At 46.2% G+C, this 19,648-nt stretch overlaps 1 protein-coding gene across 1 annotated transcript; it reads left to right on the top strand.

Moving 5' to 3' along the window:
* Positions 1-8,250: 8,250 nt before the first annotated feature.
* On the top strand, positions 8,251-19,409 carry ASTL (astacin like metalloendopeptidase; the record flags this gene model as incomplete). The annotated part of the gene is made up of 7 exons (XM_079989399.1): positions 8,251-8,401; positions 8,821-8,902; positions 9,610-9,755; positions 10,967-14,611; positions 15,710-15,832; positions 17,445-17,572; positions 19,284-19,409. 7 exons carry the CDS (start codon positions 8,251-8,253, stop codon positions 19,407-19,409), a joined length of 4,401 nt encoding a protein of 1,466 aa, XP_079845525.1.
* Between the last annotated feature and the right edge of the window lie 239 nt (positions 19,410-19,648).

Raw genomic sequence — 19,648 nt, forward strand, 5'->3', positions numbered from 1 at the left:
TTTCTCCCTCCTCTATGTGACATCCTTTTATATATTTGAACATGGCTATCATATCACCCCTTAACCTCCTCTTCTCCAGGCTAAACATGCCCAGCTCCCTTAGCCGTTCCTCATAAGGCATCGTTTCCAGGCCTTTGACCATTTTGGTTGCCCTCCTCTGGACACGTTCCAGTTTGTCAGTGTCCTTCTTGAACTGTGGTGCCCAGAACTGGACGCAGTACTCCAGGTGAGGTCTGACCAGAGCAGATTACAGTGGCACTGTTACTTCCCTTGATCTAGATGCTATACTCCTATTGATGCAGCCCAGAATTGCATTGGCTTTTTTAGCTGCCGCGTCACACTGTTGGCTCATGTCAGAAGGCCCCAGGTTCAATCGAATGGTTCAGGTAACAGGTGATGATGGGTGAGACTCTGGAAAGTCAGTGTGTAGAAGTTGGTAAACTAAATGGATAAGAAGCCTGACCTAGTATAAGGCAATTTCCAATATTTCTTGAATTTATATCCCAGTTTTTACTTCAAAGAGACCATGGTTCTCCCTCTCAGTTAATCCTCACTACAACCCTATGAGGTACGTTGAGCTGAGAGGCTGTGACTGGCCCGCCCAATGAGTTTCATGGCTGAGTGGGGATTTGAAGCCAGGCCTTCCAGGTCCTGGCCTGGGTTCTTTCTGGCTTCCTATGTGGCTAGCTTCCTCTTGGGTCCTTCCAACAAGGTGTGGATGTTGATGCAATGGGTGTGCCTCTCTCTAGCGCTGCCCGTGCATGGCCGGGGAGACACCTTCTACATTGAGCATCCCCAGGGGAGTGACTGGGATGAGGCCAGGGATCCCCCTGATGACATCCTTGACATTAACCAAGGTAAGTACTTCTGCTGACTCTGAAGAGCACATGCCCCCACCCCCACCCGCCTATAAATGATGAAACGCTTTACTTACCATAGTAGCAGGCACTTTAATATGCTGATTTATACATTTTTGCCCCCATTGCCCTGGTTCAGTCTGCTGTTTTTGTAAGTTGCAAGGTTTGGCTCATGAGTAAATTGACCAAAAACTAATAATCACTATCATGTTTCCCACTATTCCGCCTTGTGTTTCTTTATTTTGCCTTGTGTTTCTTTTAATGAACTGCCCCTTAAACAGAGGCTGCCCTGCCTAAAGGGGGGGGGTTCATGACCCTGCTATATGCAGGGGTGCACTGAAACCACTCACTCAACCCTGGTCACTGGGAACCTTATTTGGCCACACTTTGGGCTTGATATTGCCATGCATGCATTCAAAGATAGCTGCCAGTCATAAGGGCTGGCACAGCCAGTGACTGGGTGGAACTGCAGCACTAGGGTGTGCTGGATTTTTCAGCTTTCAAATTCCAAAAATTCTACTCAAGTGCAGATCCCTGCTGCATCCACCACAGATGGGTATTGGGACACTGTGTGCAACTTTTGTTCTCTTGCAGTGGATCCCATTGCATAGCTGTGGTTACATCCAGACTACACATTTGAAGCCCATGCCCCCCCCCCCAAAAGTATGGGAACTGTAGTTTGTTACTTCTGTGAGAAGCAAACTTTAGTTCCTGGGGTGCTTTTTGGGAAAGCCATGCTCTTCAAACATATGGTGTGGGTGTCATCTATCAAATGCAGTGTTCACCATCTAAGACCTCTGATGGTGTCAAAATCAATCCAGAGATGGAAAAATTTGTATGAGAAACCTGAATTTTGTTAGAAAATGTTGCATCCAAAATGTGAGTGACCAGAGTGGCAGGTCTGAAGTTAAAAACTGCAGCAATTTGCTTTCAGCTCTAGTCTGTCGTATTAGGCTATTTGATCGGGTAAAGGCTTCCGCCAGGTACTGACTCCATTTTTCTCTTCCCAGAGCTGATTTTTCCAGGGGCGCCAGAAAGCAGTTTTCTGATCGAGGGGGATATTGTCAAAGCGGTATGTAATGATGGCAGAACTGGTACAAGAGACAGACTCTTTCCTAAGATGACTTAGTGGAAGATCTGATTACAGATAGGTAGCCGTGTTGGTCTGCCATAGTCAAAACAAAATAAAAAAATTCCTTCCAGTAGCACCTTAAAGACCAACTAAGTTAGTTCTTGGTATGAGCTTTCGTGTGCGTGGACACGTGGACTGTCATTCTGCCCTGCCAAATCCCCACACATGATTCAGTTCTGTGGGGACTTGGAAGCATTTTTCCGCCGTTTACGCCTGAAGGAGTATTTTCAACACACACAACAACAAGACAAAGCAGAACAAGCAACAACTTCACAACACAACACCTCTCAACCCACTGGAGAACAACAACCACCCTCCCAACAGAACACTGACCACCAACTACCACCGAAAAAGTGTTACACAAAAAGGGACTCCACATGGACCCCTCCTGATGGACGCAATACCACACTGGACTTGTAAAGGTATCTGAAGAAGTGTGCATGCACACGAAAGCTCATACCAAGAACTTAGTTGGTCTTTAAGGTGCTACTGGAAGGAATTTTTTTATTTTGTTTTGGAAGATCTGAGTGTGGCCAGGCCGGGGCGTAGCCAGGATTTATTTTAGGGGGCAGGCTTTATGTTGGGGGGTTCAGAACCGAGTTATCTGCAACACAGTTGGTCAGTTAAGTATTTTTATATATTTACTTGATTTACCCATGGGCCTCTACATCAGGTTATAATTCACATCAGCGCCAGCCAGCAATTGCAGTGGTCAGGGGATGATATGAACTGCAGTTCATAAACATCTGAAGAACACTGCTCTTGCTATCCTTGCTCTCTACATCCTGTTGAATCTGGGTAACATGAGCAGCTTGTTTGCTTACCAAACTACCCGTATGGTATGATTGCCATATGTCCGGAATTTCCCAGACATAGCTGGGATTCGGTTGTCAGAAAATGTGTCCTGGCGGAAAAGGCTGAAATCTGTATATAAGTGTAGATTTTGGCAAATTTCCTTAAAAATATATTTCTTGTGTTCGGATTTTCACCTATTGAAACATGGCAACCCTACTGTGTGGGAGAGGAGGATGGCTAATAGTTTGCATGAATTCATCTGCTGCAGTCCTGAGAAAAACTCTGAAGCTGCTATGTATTTGCACTGCTGGGAAGCTCATTCTCACCAGCCCAGGGGATTCTGTTAGCTTTGTGCCCCTAGAACACTGGTGCCTAAAGCTACCCTTTTGCATTTCTATCCTGCCTGTTTTCTGTGCAGCTCAGAGATCCACGCGTGAGGCTTCCAGATGCTCTGCCCAGCCTGATTTGCTTCAGCAACTTGGCACTGTGTTGGCAGCCTTTGGTCCACAATTTGGTATTGCCTGCTGGCTTGCTTCTGTAAACTAACAGAGTAAAAGAACAAGCAGAGCATAAAAACTGCTGTCCAGAGACCGATGAGGTCACTGCAATCCTTGGTGTGACCTCGGGAGTGTCCCTAACAGGAGAACTTGGCATTCTGTTGATAGTAAAAGGGTTTGTGGAGGGGCTGCTGCAGCTCAGTGGGCAGACAAGCTGAAGGTCCCAGGTTCAGTCCCTGGAAAAGCTCTTCCTTGGAACCCTGGAGAGCTGCTGCCAGCCAGTGCTGGCAACGGTCTGGCACATTATAACGCAGCTTCTGATGTGAAAGTGGTGCTGATTCTCTCCCATCTAGAGTCCTTTCAGGCTGTTCCCATCTGCCAACCCAAGATGGCCAAAGAAGAGAGGGATTGTCCAAATTCCCTATGTAATCTCCTACAAATATGGTAAGTGGCAAACTTTGGAACCTCTTCCAGTAGGAACAGGGCATAGATGTTATGAATAACTTAGGTTCTTTTATCTGTTTAGGTGTTTAGCATAAATGAGATTCAGTGCACTCCAGGAAGAACACAAGTAAGCAGTCAGACAACCAATATATTGGAATTTCCACATAACATTTCTTTATTGATTAACAAACATAACGCATAACAAGACAAGGGAACATGCACTCCGTCACTCACGCAAACACACATGCAGACATAGTCACCGTCTCTTCCCTGGAAGTGATCAAGTTCCGGTAAGAGTCCTGGGTGATCAGAGAGCGAGGCCCCAGCTGCGTCTGACAGACTCATCTGAACAGTCTCAGGCTTACGTAGGTTTTTTGGTGTTCATCTGAATCTTAGCATTTCTCACTGCCTTTGGCATGTTCTTGGCAGTCCTCTGTCCTTAGCATGTTCTTGGCAGTCCTTTGTCTTTAGCATGTTCTTGGCATATCACAACTCTCATTGTTTGTACCTGGTCTTCTGTAACTTTTGGCACAGTACAATACTCATTGTTTGTAACTAGCATTGCATAGTCTTTACGCTTCCTTGCAGGTACAGTACTTTAGCCAGAACATGAACAGCCCATTAGCTCTTCGATCAACATAATTCATCAATTGTTCATTAACAGCATCCATTTTGTGTGGCGTTCTTCAGCCATCTTGCGGCCCATTCAAACATGGCATTTGTTACATAGAGATAAGGTAGAAACCTGATTCAGGGCTTGCCCATACTTTACCTTTTGCCCTGCTCTTTCCAGGCACAGTTCCACACTTTAAAGGTCTCTGTTTGAGAACCCCCTTTTTTTTGCCCCAGAGCTTTCCCTGTGAAAACCTCTTTAAAGCTGAATTGCAGCAAACAGCAGTTGAGTTTTCTGCAGATTGCCATTTGCTCCGATTGAGTCCTAAAGAGCAGGGGTTTTCATGGGGAAAGCTCCAGAGCAAAAAAAAAAAAGGGGGGGATTTGGACATGGAGCTATAAAGCATGGACCAGGGAAAGGTAAATGTGGACAAAGCCACAGTTTGCATTTATAGGCAAATTTTGCTCATTAGCGCTTTCCAAAATACACAAGTGGATGGCCATCCTTCAAAATTAGCACTTCTCTGACTGTTCAGTGCAGTTTTGTAGGCTGGTAATACCTGCAAAAATGTGTACACAAGGTGGGTGTGCATAAAAACTTATGTGCTTGTGAAACTAACATACAGAAAGACATTAAGTTGGGAAAAGTGCATACAAAGATGTGCCTTTTGGGAGACATTAGCCGTGAAATGCTGATGAATTTTCATGAGCAGTTTTTAAGTCATAAACTGATGTGGAGAATTGAACTTGGGATTGGGACAGTGAGAGAATAAAGATAACATGGATGGATTCGCCCAGCCTTGCTGCTGAGGGAGAGGTGATGGAGACTGGATGGAGTCCAGCTGAGGAGCAAGTGGATCCAACTTCCACCTTTCTGGCAGAACAGCCTTCTCTCCCCAAGCAAGTGCTCTCCAGATGTTTTGTACTACAGTTCTCACCAGCCTCAACCAGACATAGCCCACAACATCTGGAGAGCACTGGGCATGGGCAATTCCAGGGGGACAGAGGGGCAATCACCCCTCCCTAATTGCTGGACTCCTGTCATTAACATTTACTGTTATTTTTCTTTCAGAGCTCTTAACAGCTTGTCCATCTAGAAATATACTTTGCCCCTTCTGTGCCCACCTCCATTTTTTTTTTTCTGGGGCTGCTACTGGTGTTGGGTTGGGAGGGCTGTGGTAGACCAAGTTTTGAATGATCAAGGTGCTGAATAACTTAGCCCCCGCCCCAGTCTGTGCTATGCATCCAAAGCACTAGGAACTGTAGTATTTTAAGGGTGATGAGAGGTGTCAGGAGACCCCTATTTCCTTCACAGAGCTGCAGTTTCCAGAGATCCCTGGGAAAAAAGAGAATGGTTGTTAGAACTATAGTTCTCATAGTAGAACATGATGGGGATTCTGCTTCCAACACAGCCATCGTGGCTACTAGTTATCGTTAGCCTTATACTCCATGAACTTGTCAAATTATCTTCTAATATTATCTAAGGTGGTGGCCATCATGACATCCTGTGGGAACAGATTTCATGACTTAATTCTGTGGCTCTTCGCCGCCAGTACTGGCTCCAGGAAATCCTTGTTGGTTCTCATTGGAATGAGAGCAATCTACCAGGATAGTGTTGACTCCCCTGGATGACTATGATTGGGGGGCAGGGACAAGGGAACGAGCTGAGGGTGTGTTGGTGTGTGCAACAGGAGGGGACAGGCCTACTTAAATGTCTTGCATTTGATTAATGGTGTAGAAAATAAGCTGAACTTGCTAAGTGCTCTTATTCTGAGGAAAAGGGTTCTGCTCTGAGCATTCTGACACTGCTCCTGTCTGTATTCTTATTGTTCCTGCCAGACGAATCCAGCGTGAAGATACTCAAGGGAGCATTTGAAGACTTTTCAAAGTTCACGTGCATCAAGTTTGTCCCTTATTCCAACCAGAGAGATTTCATTGCCATTGCCCCGCTCTCTGGGTTAGTAGTGACTTACAAGATGTATCTTACTGGGGAGTAATGGGGTGATCTCCTAGTGGGTGATACACCCCCTGCAAAAGCTAGATTCTCTTCCTTCCAGTGCCTCTGCTTCCTCCAGTTTTGTTCTGCAGCTCAACTTCCTGGCCTAATATGCAGATAACCATGCTGGCTGTGGACAATGGAAGCTGTAGTCCCAGGTCATTTGGAGAACACCAGACTGGACAAGCCTGTGCTAGAAAGGCAAAATCAAAATTTTGGGATGGGCCATGTGCTGAAAAGAATCTTGGAAATGTTGACTTTTGAATATTTGCAGTTATGCAAATATGCATAACTTTTGAATATTTATGCAAGACAGAGCTGTTCTGCCAAGCCTTTGGCCAGGGCACAACCTGATTCCCTCCTTTGGTAATCTTCACAGAACTCTAGCCCAATGGCTGCCATCAATCTGATTTGAAGTAATTTTTTAATGAAATGATTTTAGAATGTTGTATTATTTTATTGTTGTTAGCCGCCCTGAGCCTTACCTCGGCTGGGGAGGGCGGGATATAAATAAAAAATTATTATTATTATTATTATTATTATTATTATTATTATTATTATTATGCTAGACATGCGATGACATTCTTCAATAGTAGCCAACTCTGGGTGGTATATGGGAGCTGCTTTTAACAACATGTAATACACGTCTGTAGAAAGATAAATGTCTTGATTTTAACCAGTTGGTAGAATTTCCCCTTGAACAGATGAGGAACAATCAAATTTTGAAGTCCCAGTTTCAAATCCAAAACTGCATTTGGGGGTGCATGTCAAAAGTTAGGAAGTTTGAGTGTTGGCTTATAAAGTTTTCTGTACTTCACATGTATGGACCTAATTTGTGGATCAGAAGTTGGTTATTTGCTGGATGTTATATTTATAAAATATTCTGATTCAGTTCATGGTTCAAAACAGTTTGTTTTGAGCTTTCAGGAATGCATATTTAAATACAGAAGTGGGAGAGAATTGATTTGTGGGTGAACACAGACCATTACCCACAAATTCTTATGATAATGATCAGGGGTGAAGGAGCTGATCTGGCATGACTGGTGGACATAGCTGAGTGAATCACACTTGTTTGGACCAGCTGCTACCACCCAGAACCTGCATACAAAAGAGGTGGGATGGCTGTAATACTACAGCCCTAGAATCCTTATTTATTTTATAAAATAGAACCTAATTTAGCAGTTGTAACACTGTTGACATGCATACAATGCTACTGAGTGCAAGACATTGTGTTAAGTTGTGGGTTGACATAGCAGACGACACAGCAATTTCTCCAAGTAGCTCTTTATTTTGTAAGCTGGAATAGAACTGACTGCAAACAGCTCAGCCGGCCTGCTTTTATAGGCAGCCGGCTGTCAACATTGTAGCAACAACAGCCCAGCGTTTCCCGCCTAAAATAACTGACGTGGAGCTGAGTGAAAACTATCTACAGACCTGAGTGAAAACTATATACAGTATCCCCCTGCTGGCCCAGGGTGAAACTTCACTACATAACACATTGTCTACTAGGAATATATTTTTCAGTGGTGGCACCATGGTTGTAGAATTTCCTCTCCAGCGACATCCAAAAGGCCCACTGTACTGATGGGTTTGAAGATTACTTCACATTGTTACTAGAACATTGTGCTTTTTGTGGCTCTTGGAGTTTACTGGAGGGTTGTTACCATTTTAGTATATTGCTTTTGCTTTTTATTGCTAGGCCTTTCTGTAGATTTCCAATGCAGATTTTATGTACTGTTGTGTTCCCTTGCTTTTTCTACCACAAAACGGCTATCTATATAAATAGTCAGGCTAGTACCCTATGAGCATTGACTCCTTAGGCATGAGATAGGTTGTTTGGTTGCAATACAACTTCTTAACGTGTCTCTTTCACTCTCTCTCTTCAGCTGCTTCTCCAGTGTTGGACGTATTGGTGGGATGCAGGTGGTTTCCTTAGCGCCCGCTTGCCTCCACAAGGGGAAGGGGGTGGCACTGCACGAGCTCATGCATGTTGTGGGCTTCTGGCATGAGCACTCCAGAGCAGACCGGGACAAGTACATCAGCATCTCCTGGGATGAAATCTTGACTGGTAATGGTTGCTTCAGCTTTTCTAGCTGGCTCTGTGCAGTGGCACAGTGTGGCCCCAGGTGTATTTTTTTGAGGGGGTATGACCGAGCACCCCCACAACAGGCTGCCCCATTGGACCTTGGCTCCAGCGCACGAGGGAGGGAATACTCCCTGCCTGAAACTTGGAGAGCTGCTGCCAGGCTGTGCCAATTCAGGGTGTGCTCAATGACCAAATGCAGCTCTCTGGCCTCTCTGCTGAGCTGCCAGGACTAGGGGTGGGGTGGAGGGAATTAAACCCAATTCGCTTTTAATGCCAATCTATCAAATTGACTTGGGACTTCCCCCCCCCCCTGTAGTGGGACCAGGGACTCTGAATGTTTGTTATCCACTGCTGCTGAGACCCTCCTGCTTGTAGACCTAATCCCCTTCTTGGATTCACAGGCTTTGAAGTAAACTTCATGAAGTCTTGGAATACCAACATGCTGGTGGATTATGACTACTCCTCTGTAATGCACTATGGCAGGTAAGCAAGCCACAAGAAGGCTCCTAGGTATTTTAAAGAAAATGTTGGGAACATGTGAAGCACCCTGAGCTGCCTCTTGTTGGCAGTGGAGTGGGGCCAGGGCAGGTATGTCCACATTGCCAAAGGGGTGCTGCATGTTCTGGGTGACTGTCTGCAAAAGCAGGGGCATTTCTAGCAAGGGCAGAATTTTCCAACCTGTTTGGAGCCTGCCATTCATACTCCTTGTTCTTACATGCATATTCTTTGGTAAGCCATGGGACATGTCTGAGTCAGTCTGTCTGAAGAACGTGACCCACACTGGCTATCTGACGGGACGGCTGGTGATAGGGACCCTTGTGGCGGGACCATGACTTGGGAGCAAGAGTGCATTGTTTGCATGAAGAATCCTGGCTATGGGCGATTTCCACTTTGGAGGCAGTAATGCTTCTGAATACCACTCACTGGCTGCCACCGACGGGATGTGCTCTTGGACGCCAGCAGGCTCTTCTTAGCTTCTTACATTCCAGTTCAAAGGGTTGAGTAGCAGGTAAGGCCCTTCTGTACCTGAGACTCTGGGCTGCTGCTGCCGGTCAGAGTGGGTGGTACTAAGCTTGATGGAGCTAGATATAAAGCACCTTCTTATGCCAAGCAGAACCAGGATCGTCCACCTGTGTACAAGAGTACAAGAGTGGCTCACACTGCTTTATCTTGTTCTTTGCCTCCACTAGGAATGCCTTCAGCATGTCTGGCTCACCCACCATAACACCACTCTCCAGTTCCCTGACCTTTCTTGGACAAAGGTGGAACCTGAGCAATTCAGATGTTGCCAGAGTCAACAAGCTTTATAAATGTTCTCAGGTTGCAGCACAGCCAGGTAAGAGAATGAAGACTCAACAAAGCTTAGTTTCCTAAAACCTATATTTTGAATGCATATGCGTGCGTGCAATTGAGTTTTCCATGTGTTGGCCATTTGCTTTGATTTAGTAGTAAAATGTAGGTTTTCCCAGGGAAGGCACTGGGACAAAAATAATAAAAAAGCTCAGACACAGAGCTTTAAAAGAAGTCTGGATGAACCCTCAGTTTCTTGGTTTCTCTACCCCACAAAGCTAAGGTTGTTTCTCACCTTAAATATCAAGGGAGTCGTAGGTTGGCTCTTGAGTGTCCCCAGCAGAAGCCAGCTATGATGCTCCAAATGTGTCTGGCATGATAAACATAATTGTGTTCATGTACACATCTCTTTTGATGCATACAACTTAACAATGGGTGAAGCAGTGCTGTGCTAAATTTCTTATGCCTTTTAAAAAGCCATTCTCCCTCAGTTAATGAGAGAAGGAACTGCATTTGCAGGTTATTAAAAGGGAGAATAGTTTGGTGAAATTCTCATGGGTGGGGAGCAGGGGTTGTGTTGCACTTGCCTTACTTCTGAGTTTAGCCAAAGGGTGTTGTGGGCATGTCCTTTCTTTCATTCTACAAATCTGCTCACCAGAGATCTGTACTCTGCAGCCTTCCTGGGTGCCTGTGAGATAATGCCTCCCATGTAGCTTTTCCAGATCAGGAGGTTTGAGCAGCCAGGAAGGCTGCAGACTGCTGAAGAAAGGTTTATGGGAAGAAAAACATTAACCATAACAAAAGTTAAGCTCAAAAACACCATTTCTGCCAAAATTCTATAGTGGCCTGAGAATGAGGGAGAATAATTGAGGGTTGTATCCAACTAAGTTTCACTGAAATTAATGGAGCTGAGTTAGTCATGTCTATGCTGTGTACATGCTATACCTTGAAAGCATTTTCTTTCCCTCAAATTATTCTGGGCACTGTAGTTTAAGGGTTTCTGGGAATTGTAAATACTGTGCCCAGAATTCTTTGAGGGAAAGAATGTGCTTTGAGTATAAGTTGCGTACACAACCAATGACTTCAGTTGGTCTGCTTTGACTAATGTTGGCTACAGCACAGAAGCATCTTTCAAAGGGGAAGAAAACTTTCAAGAAATTGGGAAGATTTTGACACAGGACATGTGACATGACACAGGAACATGTGGCTGGGAACATGTATGATAAATGACAGAAGTTCTAATTGCTTTGTTTTCAGAGGCATCTACCAAAGGAGTCATCAAAGAGAATGTAATGGACTTCATTCCAAGTCATCCAAAGCCCCATACAACGCAAAACAAACCCAAATTATCTACCGCCTGGAATCTCAGTTCTATAGCGTCTTCCAGTGAAATGCCACATCCTGCCAGAGAGCCTCTGGGGACCATCACACCATCAAGCAAGGTTGCTGGTGAAAACATTAGTACCACAGAAGCCCAGACAAGGGAGGTTTGGTCACCTGGGCCAAAGATGCAAATGCAAAGCACAATGTCTCAACATACCCCTGGTAAAGCAGAAGGGAGTAAAAAATCTCTAGTGGTAACAGAAGAGATGCTGCATCAAACCGTATCTGGAGAAATGGCAGTGAGTGCTGATGCCCAGAAGACTTCTGAGCCGCAAACTCTGCAAAATCCCATCAGTAGTACAAGGGAGCTGAGGAGCCAGACTCCAAGCTATGAGGAGGTCTACATACCAAGTGACCAAAGCCCCATAGAAGTAACGACAAGTAGTGCTCCGGAGGTGGAGCTTTCGCTTTCCTTTCTGACCAAAAGCCCAGACGCCTTTCCAATGAAAACGGTCCAGGGATCTGCCACAAGACTTGGTAAGAAAGCTCTGGACTGGACACATTCTAGAACAAGAGCCATGCATATAGAGCATAGAACAAAACTGCCTACTGCTATGGCGAGAGGAGAACTGTCTACTGCTATGGAGATTGGAAGCTCACCATTAATGAGAAGCAGTGAGGCCGAGGATAGACATGGTTCCCCAAGCCCAGCTGAGGACCGCCCTTTCTCTGCAATGGAAAACCAAACTGGGAAACAGCTGGCTGAGCTATTTCTTCAGACCATAAGCATCTTTAGAAATGAAACAGGTAGCACTGCTTCTACAACCCCCGTAGTCCAGGCTGAAGCAGGGTCTTCATACACAACAGCCTCTCCAAGAGCCTCTAGGAACTTGATCACAGCCTCCGGTGTGGTGGGACTGGAAGAAACCAAACACAGTGAAGTGGAAAGCCTGGGAAGCTTTGGCACAATTGAGAGCCAAAGTGAGATTATGAAAAAGGAAATGGAAAGCTTCCACACCAAGGAAGGGAGCAGGCCAACCGACGTGCTATCTTCTAGCGGCAAAGAACAGTATACAACACATAGATTGGAACCTGGCATGTTTGCTACCCAATGGCTTCCCTCTCTTGGAAGTTCAGAGGCTCAGGAAAGCCACCTTAGTCAGGCAACTGCTGGAGCCCCATCCCCTTGGGCTTCTGTCATAGGCTCTCTTGCCGTTTCCAAGCTAAATGTAGCAACTTACTCAAAGAGCAACCAAACCCAATTGGAACAGTTTGATCGGTCAGCTGCTCAGCTGGCCAGGAAGGGCTACAGAAAAGAGACACTTACAACACACATACCACCAGGGCCTCTCTTAGTGCAAGTTACTGAATCTGAGCTGGAGGCTGAGGAGCAGACCCTTGTCCATGCAGAACTGCCAAGCCAAACTCCCACTTTACAGGATTGGGCTTCACTGGCAATGGAAACCAACCAGGCTATACATCCTACAGAGGGAACATTTCCTCTTCCTCTGTCCCACACCCCTAGACCCGCTGAAACAAGACACAAAACTTCATGGTTGCAACAACCAAGCAGCACCAAAGTCTATGGCCCTAGTGCCCACGTTCCAGGATGGGGCCCCTTTGCAGATCTACACGGGGAAGAATTTGAACACACTTTAGAAACAGCGTCCATTACAACAATGTGGCCATCTACAGCACAAGAATTGAGGGTGAGCCATGAAAAAGAAGTTAGAACTGGACACTCCGAAGAAGGCAAGACTCATTGGAAAGCATCTTTGCTTTCCCCTGAGCCGTTTGAGGACCAGATGCCCACCCAACCTAAATACCGGGTGGCAGGTACTCCATGGCAGCGTTCTTCTACCCCCTCAGTAACAACTGGCCTCCCTGGTGTGGTGCAGATCAGGAATCCTAATGGGCCAGGAGCAGCAGCACCCCAAAGACCATGCAATGGGGAATTGGCAGGCTCTTCACCTGGAACAGAATATGGACTAACATCCACACGCGTGTTGCCCAAATTGGAAACTACAAGCCAAGAGCATTCAGGATCAGAAAAGAGAGATCATAGCCCTACCTCCAAAGGGGACTCTCTGCCAGTGAGAAGAACAAGTCCTCCTCCTAAAGACCACACTTCATCAGCAATGGTGAGTCAACTGATTCAGACAAGGACCCCAAGGAGGACTGTGGCAAGTGATGAAGGATCTGTTACTGCTGGCTCTTTCAATTTATCCACCATTTTGCTTTCTAGCAAACCAGCTTTAAAGGGACTCCAAAGCTCTTCTCCTTTGAGGAGAACAGAACCTGTGATGAAGACTGAGATCCCACCTACACAATTCTTGGAAACAGCCATGGAAACAAAACCTTCCTCTAAGCTTAAAGAAACCCTTGCAGAAGGGGAAATGACTGAACCAGCAAATGCCACAGAAGACATGTCCCTCCATGTGATGAACTTGGCAACAACTCCTACTTGGAAAGCCACAGCTGGCAGAAATGGGGCACAATCTTCCTCATTAGATATGGAACCAACAGGATTGCCCCAAGTTGCTGCTGAAGGGACGGCTCTGCTCCTGACTACTGGCTCGCTAAAGTCTCCCAAACACATAAACTTAAGAGGACAGCCTACCAGTAGCCAGCCCAGGAAAGAAACCATGACATCTATGGCAAAGATTCTTGCAGTGGACATGGTGTCAGCATCATCAGCATCCAGTACCAGTCCTCTAGACACATGGGGAAACCAGGTGACCTTATTGACAGGTGCAAAAGAGGCTACAAGGAGATCTTCCAAGAAAAGTGGAGAAACTGCTCTAGAGATCTATGCCAGCACACTAGCTCCTGAATCACACAAGACAGCTACAATTGGAGTTTCCACCCTGAGATCCCGCGAGGAGCATACTGTAGCCACTAAAATCACACAATTCCAGCCCGAACATGGAACCCGAAGAGCAGAGGTGGTGTATGAACACAGTAGGTTTCCTTTAAGCAAGGGGACTCTTGTAGGAATGGGAAATGGAGAGTTACAGGCTCCCTCTACAAAATTTCCCAGACACTCCTCCAAGACCCAAACTGTAGTGAATCTGGAGGAAATGTCTGGAAACCATACAGAGAAAATGAAGTCCAAGGAAAATGGGGTGCCCCCTATAGACAACCCTAACTTCTCCCACCGTGTTGGCAAGAGGTCTTTAGCAGAGATAATGGCAACTCCAGCATCTTTGAGTGTTGCTCTGCCAGAGGAAATTGATCATGAATTTAGAGGCCACATGGATGAGGCTTCCCCAGTTGAAAATGTGGCAGACATAACGGAGGCAGAAGAACCATTGCCATTTGGAATGTCCAGGTTGTCCACTCTTCTCCAAGGGCTGCCTTCTGCTCTGAAAAAGGCAGGAAAGAACCAAGTGGGGCCCCCAGGAACTGTGAAAGCTCCACAGCCTCTGACCACTTTTTGTCCCTTTGAGAAAAACTTGTGTGGCTGGGAGCAAAGCAAGGAGGATGACCTGGACTGGGTGCTTGAAGAGGGGCAGGAGCAGCTCATTAGGACTGTGGGAGCTGGAAGCCCCCCTGGAATGCCTTGCACAACCTCAGGTGGTAAGTGACTCCTGCGCTCTCATGCAGCCCCTGCTCCACTTTGGGGTCTGCTGCAGGGTCTTCAGAGTGGTGGGAGTTCAGGACAGACAAAAAGAAATGCTTAAGGCTGTAGCAAGATCGTGGTAGTGACCACCAGTTTGGGCAGCTTTAAAAAGGGATTGGACAAATCCATGGAGGTTAAGACCGTTACTGACTACCAGCCATAGAAGGGCTATACATTACCTGCGCTCTCAGTAAGTCTCTGGGTCCCAATTGCTAGGAGAACTCAAGTGGGAGAGTGCTTTTCACACAAGTGGGACTGAGTGCTGGACTATATGCACCTTTTGGTCAGATCCAGCAGGACTCTTGCATCAGGAGAACTGGCTGGTGGAGTTTCCATATCTTTTTCACTTGAGCTCTCTTGGTGATGGCCAAACTCTGGCCCTCTACAAGGACTATGACAAACACAAGGGGGGTTCCCCCCTGCACCTGCCTCTGCTATCATCTCTGGAGGGTCAGGAGAGCCCCAGAACAGCATGTGGAGGGAGGATAGGAGAGGTTAATAACAACAACAACAACAACAACAACAACAACAACAATAATAGCTGTTGTTGTTGTTTATACCCCGCCCTTCCCTGCCCAAACCGGGCTCAGAGCGGCTAACATCATACGTATAACACATTAACATAAAACCAGGCAATCAGTTAAAATACAGTACATCCTAAAATCAGATCAGGATCAGAATAAAATCCAGTCAGATGGCAACCCCCAGATTAGGGTTGAGGACCTTTAATGCTCACCAGGCCCAACTGTTTGTGCTGAACTTAAATGGGCCTGTGAGAAAAATTCTATATGGCAAGTAGAAATCTGCTGATGAAGCAACTGGAAGTGTGTGGTGTTGAGTTCCTCCTTCTGCTGTGAGAAGCAGTTACTTCATTTTGCTTCGTGCCAGTGACCTCTGCTTTTGGGAACATTTTAATGATTGATGTCTCATTCTTCCTCCCATCCCATTTACAGGTTGTCTTGGGTGGGGGGGCTTCCCAACATCAGCTCCAGATTGTTAGTCTTATGTGAAGGGCCATGATGGTCCAAATTATACCTGTGTCATCTCTTCACCAGGTGGCTACCTTTCCCTGATGCCTTTGGCCCACAATTCCAGTCAAAAGGCTGTTCTGGTCAGCCCAGTTGTGCAGGGCATCAGGTGCCTCAAATTCTGGTACAGCCCAGGGGACCTTCTCATGAGTAAGTGGCTTCTGTATAAAAGGGAGTGTGTGTGGATGAGACTGCCAGTAGGTGGCTGGCTTGTCTGTGTGCAACAGTTCTGGACTGCCAGCTGAGACCCTAATTCCCAATTTCTCAAAACTGGGTGACCCAAAGTTCTCTAAGGCCCTAGTGCTGATGAGGGATTTTATGTTTGGAATAAATGAAACACAAGCATCTTAGTCTGTAGGTAACCTGTTGTTGGCATCTAAACAACAGAGTGTGCCTCAGGGATAAAGTAAAACTGCTGTGTTATCAGCACCAAAGTGACCTCACTGGGGCACAATCCTAGGCGGTGTGTATGGAGGTCCTGGGTGGGCTACCCAGACAACAGGCCCTCACTGATGTGGTCCAAAGGAAAGCAGAGAAGTACATTTGGCACCAGCTTTGCTGCAGGAGGTGCTGGAAGGAAGCATACAGCCATTCAACCATCTTAGGGACTCCACTCCAGATTTGTGTAGGGTTTACTCCTGAGCCTTTTCTTCTTCCAAAGATGTCCCACAAGGCAGCAGAAGTTTAGTATCAGAGTTGTGATTCTCTTAGACGGGCTGTAGGTAGGCCACCTACAGCAAAAGAAAAAGGTATATTTTGCGTATTTGCCTTCAACCTCACCTTAGTTCCTGTGGTTGAGGGGATCCTGTCTGGAAGCCTGAGTTAGAGCCATAAAACAATGGGTTGTTTCCTTCATAACAACTATCTTTTTAGAAAACAACATTGCTCCCTGTATCTTTAAGTGAGGTGCCTACATAGGAAGCTGCCTTACGGGGAGTGAGATCATTGGTTGTTCTTTCTTAAAACTGTATACAGTGGTACCTTCGTTCCCAAATGGCTTGGCTCCCAAACAAATCAGCTCCCGAACGCTGCAAACCTGGAAGTGGACGTTTTTCAGACACCAAACACATGATTCCCCTTTCGCAGCTTCCGACTGGGTGCAGGAAGCTACTGCAGCCAGCCAGAATCTGCACCTTGTTTTTCAAATGGTTTCAGGAGTTGAACGGACTCCCAGAACAGATTAAGTTTGAGAACTAAGGTACCACTGTATAAAGACTGGCAGTGACTCTCCAGGGTTTCTGAAGGGGAACATTCCCAGACCTACCTGGAGGTGCCATTGGGGGCAAACCTGGGGTCTTTTGCATAATTATCCACTTACAGTGGTACCTCGGGTTACAGATGTTTCAGGTTAGACTCCGCTAACCCAGAAATAGTACCTCAGGTTAAGAACTTTGCTTCAGGATGAGAACAGAAACCGTGCGGCGGCAGCGGCAGGCCCCATTAGCTAAAGTGGTACCTCAGGTTATGAACAGTTTCAGTTTAAGAACAGACCTCCAGAACGAATTAAGTTCTTAACCTGAGGTACCAGTGTACTCTCCTACCTTCCCTGCCCCCCGTGAGTGAGTGCAGTTTCCCATTTGACAATCCTGTTAGATTCCCCACTCCTAGCGTGCATTTTATCCAAAACTGGGAAAGACATTTATAGCTTAGTGTTGAACATTTTGTGCCAAATCTGTGTGTGTGTGGAACTTTTAAAAATACTATTTGGTAGCAGTTTATCATTCAGCGTGACGCCTGTTTCTGAGTGGCCTTTTCTTTGCAGGTGAAATCAACGTCTACATAAAGCTCCGGAATTCCTCTGAATGGCACAAAATGTGGTCTGTGAGGGGGAATCAAGGCACTGGCTGGCATCTGGTGGCTGTAGCCATTTCCAAGACTTGTGAGCTACAGGTAAGTATTTATGATCTGCCTTGAAGACACAACTGGTTGGAATAGCTTAAGAAGACCCATTATGGAAAGTGCATCTCTGGTAATGGCAGAGTCGATGTGAGCCGACAGGATGGTGGTCGCTAAGAAGACAAAAAGGTGCCAGAGTCCATAAACTCTAGACTTCAGCTGGTTAAGAAAAGTGGTAAATATGTACTGGGATACAAACTAACTCTGAAAATGATCTGGCAGGACAGCCAGCTCTGTCCAGCTGTCCAGCTCTAAGGAAACCAGAGACTGAGTACTATGCTAAGTTGGTGAAAACTGGTGTGCCCCACTGTAGAAATAACGATTTGGGTACAACTTGTGGAAAGTTAAAGGTAAAAGTAAATAATGCTTTAGCTGAGATTCTTGCTTTGCAGGGGGTTGGGCTAGATGACACTTGGGTCCCTTCCAACACGAAGATTCTATCATTCTGTGACCCCTGGACAGTTAAGTCCAGTCAAACTTGACCATGGAGTGTAGTGCTCAACTCTACTTTCAGGCCGGTGTTTGTCTGCAGACAGCTTTCTGGGTCATGTGGCCAGCATGACTAAACCGCTTCTGGTGCAACAGAACACCGTGACGAGTGCCAGAGCACATGGAAACACTGTTTACCTTCCTGCATCAGCAGTACCTATTTACTTGCTCTGGAATGCTTTTGAACTACTAGGTTGGCAGGAGTTGGGACAGAGCAATGGGAGCTCACTCCATCGCGTGGACTCAAACTGCCAACCTTCTGATCGGCAAGCCCAAGAGGCTTTGTGGTTTAGACCACAGCGCCCTTGTGGAAAGTACTACAGAGTGTATACACTCACCATCATTGACCCAGGTGATTCTGACATCATTAGAAGCACACCAGAGCAAACCAGCGAGAAGCAGACATTGCTGAACTTTAAATTTTGTGTAATAATACTGGCTACAAATAAAAATAAATAAAACAAAAAACCTGCCAACCTAGCAGTTTGAAAGCACGTCAAAGTGCAAGTAGATACATAGGTACCGCTCCGGCAGGAAGGTAAACGGCGTTTCCGTGCGCTGCTCTGGTTCGCCAGAAGTGGCTTAGTCATGCTGGCCACATGACCTGGAAGCTGTACGCTGGCTCCCTCAGCCAATAAAGCGAGGTGAGCGCCGCAACCCCAGAGTCGGCCACGACTGGACCTAATGGTCAGGGGTCCCTTTACCTTTACCGTTACAAATAAAAATAAGGCCCTTTACCAAATCCTCAAAGCTCTTCTACGTATGCCCAGCAGGTAAAACAGTTGGGGAAATTAGTAGATTTGAAAGGCAATCCCACTGGGAACATCTCCTGCTGAAGCTGCCTTGTGTTGCATGGGAACTGTACAAGACCTTCTGCAACAGAGCACTTTCTGGTGGCATCACACTCCTGGAGTGCTGTTAGCCCTGAATGAGATGAGAGGCTGCTACTGATAGCGATGGCAACTTTCCTCCAAAGACAAAAAGCAGGGGGGGGGGGTTTTGGGGGGGCGGTATTTTCTGCTGTTGTGTCAGTACTATAGTCAGGGCAAGGGTCTCAAACCCTGGGGAGTGAGAGATGCTGCTGCAGAACTTTACGCTTAAGACACACACGTAGCTGCATTCTGTTTGGCTCTTAATTCTAGGACTTTGAAAAGGTGCAGGCAGTTGAGCTGCTTCAGGTGGCTGAATGAAACTACTGACTCTGCTCTCTCCGCAGATGGTGCTGGAAGGTGTCACCGGCCCCAGAGGAAGGCATAGTGCTGGGATTGATGATCTGCTTCTCTGCAGGAAGCCGTGTGGCCAATGTTACAGCAATATGACACGTTCCTTGTGCAACAAGTGAACAAAATAAACCTAAGTATTCTCCAATGTTGTGTTGAACACCGTTTATTAAAATCAATTCAAGATCTGGATACAGTGGAAAAAATACAGAGCACATAATAAAAATAAGTAAAATCTGACATTCATGCTATATTGCATGGTGCTATATTACAGCACCATGGGAGTGACAAAGCATTTACAGGCAACTTAATCAAATCTCCAAGTAAATAAATATGTCTGTACCAGAGGCCTAAAACCCAT

Source organism: Podarcis cretensis (genome assembly GCF_951804945.1).
Source record: "Podarcis cretensis genome assembly, chromosome: 8".
NCBI classification, from domain to species: domain Eukaryota; kingdom Metazoa; phylum Chordata; class Lepidosauria; order Squamata; family Lacertidae; genus Podarcis; species Podarcis cretensis.